Source organism: Macadamia integrifolia, chromosome 7 (genome assembly GCF_013358625.1).
Source record: "Macadamia integrifolia cultivar HAES 741 chromosome 7, SCU_Mint_v3, whole genome shotgun sequence".
Lineage (NCBI taxonomy): Eukaryota > Viridiplantae > Streptophyta > Magnoliopsida > Proteales > Proteaceae > Macadamia > Macadamia integrifolia.
The window spans coordinates 23,587,150-23,588,771 of record NC_056563.1 but is presented as its reverse complement, the minus strand read 5'-3'; the positions used below and the strand labels follow the sequence as shown (position 1 = coordinate 23,588,771).

Here is a 1,622-nt window from a genome sequence, read left to right as displayed (position 1 = left end):
TTTTTTTTACCTGATTTGTTAAAAAAAAAAGTTGAAAAAAAAAAGAATAGTAGACACCAAATAAAATTCAGTTTTCTTGTTTCCATAAACCAAAAAAGTATAAATGTATTTTTTAGATAACTACCAAACGCAGTATTAGTTTTTTTGTTAGTAAGTAAATATTCAATGTTAGTGATCATAACCCCATATCCAAGCCTCATACGCCACGCGATGCTTCCGCATAACCAGCTAGAGATAGTGGGGCGATGCCATACGAATAGCTACTTTTCGGATTCCTTCTACTAATGGAGTCGGTAATCGGTGATCCTTCATCTCCGGTAGCTTTGGTGATAAGGTGATTTTCATCCCTTCCATTGGATAGACACAGGTCCCATTGGATCATCCATCTATTTATTGTGATGTATTAGACACGTGTCTAATAATTTTCAAGAAACTGATTATGGAGTCAAAAAAATCTGACCACCCAAAAAAAAAAAAAAAAAAAAAAAAAAACGATAGAGTACAAGAAGTTGCTGAAGATTCCAAAATTTTCCTAGCGCACCAGAAAATCTGGCGGAAGCCGAGATCCGGATTCTAGAGCGTCTATTATATCCGTTGCGACGAACGAGAGATCTGAGCTTGTTCTTGAGGTTCTTGTTCTAGCGCAGACCTTCACCTTTTGGATTGTTGGAAGGAAGACACAATGTCTTACCGTGTTTCTTCTCTTAAATTTCCATTGTTTCTTTTGTGTTTTACTTGTTTTGTTAGTTTATTTGTTGCAGCCGATCTTGGACTGCATCACACACCCCCAGTGCGTAAAATCCAGAACGGACCATCTGGTGTTCTCTGCCATTTTCTTTCTGTAGGACAACCGGAGGAGAATCCAATATTTTAGAGTTGCGAGGCTTTTAAGTCAATGGAGATTCTTGTAAATGCCGGGTTCCCGCCGCTTCATCGTCGTTTCATTCAGTATTACCCCACAAACGAGAAGCCCTTGAGAGCTTATGAAGTTCGTTGCTTGAGGTAAAGCTACATGAGAATTTTAAGGTCTCCGATAATTCTTACTGCAATGTAGTTAACTTATCTATTCTGTACTAAACTCAAAATCTGCTAGTAACAGTTGACATTAACCATTGAATGGAGTATGTTGCTCTTACGTGAGTGTCACTTTGGCTACAGGAGATATTGATGAAAACAACTGAGTTTCTTCTTAATAAATACTTATGATTAAGCTGTATTAATTGATGAACACATCAGTCAGGGACTGCAGGATTCCAAGAAGAAACATGTTTCATCCTTTCTCATCCAATGGAGTTTTGTTTAAATTCTTAGTTGAGAGTTGAGACTTTGAAGTGGGCGAGCCTGTGGCACAACGGTTAAGCACATGTTGGTCACAGGTTCACCACATGGAAACAGCCTCTTCTGCGAAGCAGGGGGTAAAGCTGCATACACTTGCCCCTCCCAGATCCTGCAGTAGCGGGAGCCTGTGCACTGGGTTGCTCTTTTTATTACTTGAGACTATGCAAAGGCACCATTGCCTCCTGTAAACGTGGTGCACATTAAAATAATATCGCCAGTGTAGGAGCCAGGCCCCCTGTTGCAGGTGGCAAGAAATACATTCCCTTCTTTTTTTGGGGGGGGGG

At 40.1% G+C, this 1,622-nt stretch overlaps 1 protein-coding gene across 4 annotated transcripts in view; it reads left to right on the top strand.

Annotated features, from left to right (window-relative positions):
- Positions 1-276: 276 nt before the first annotated feature.
- Positions 277-1,622, top strand: part of LOC122084498 (probable starch synthase 4, chloroplastic/amyloplastic) — a 57,089-nt gene continuing 55,743 nt past the window's right edge. Inside the window, exons 1-2 of one of the 4 annotated variants that reach the window (XM_042652781.1) lie at positions 277-629; positions 762-1,002. In XM_042652781.1, coding sequence (XP_042508715.1) covers positions 896-1,002 — 107 coding nt within the window. In that variant the 5' untranslated portion in view covers positions 277-629; positions 762-895. Of the gene's footprint in view, positions 630-747; positions 1,003-1,622 lie in introns of those variants that run through there. The other 3 variants (XM_042652779.1, XM_042652780.1, XM_042652783.1) reach the window with 3 other exon arrangements.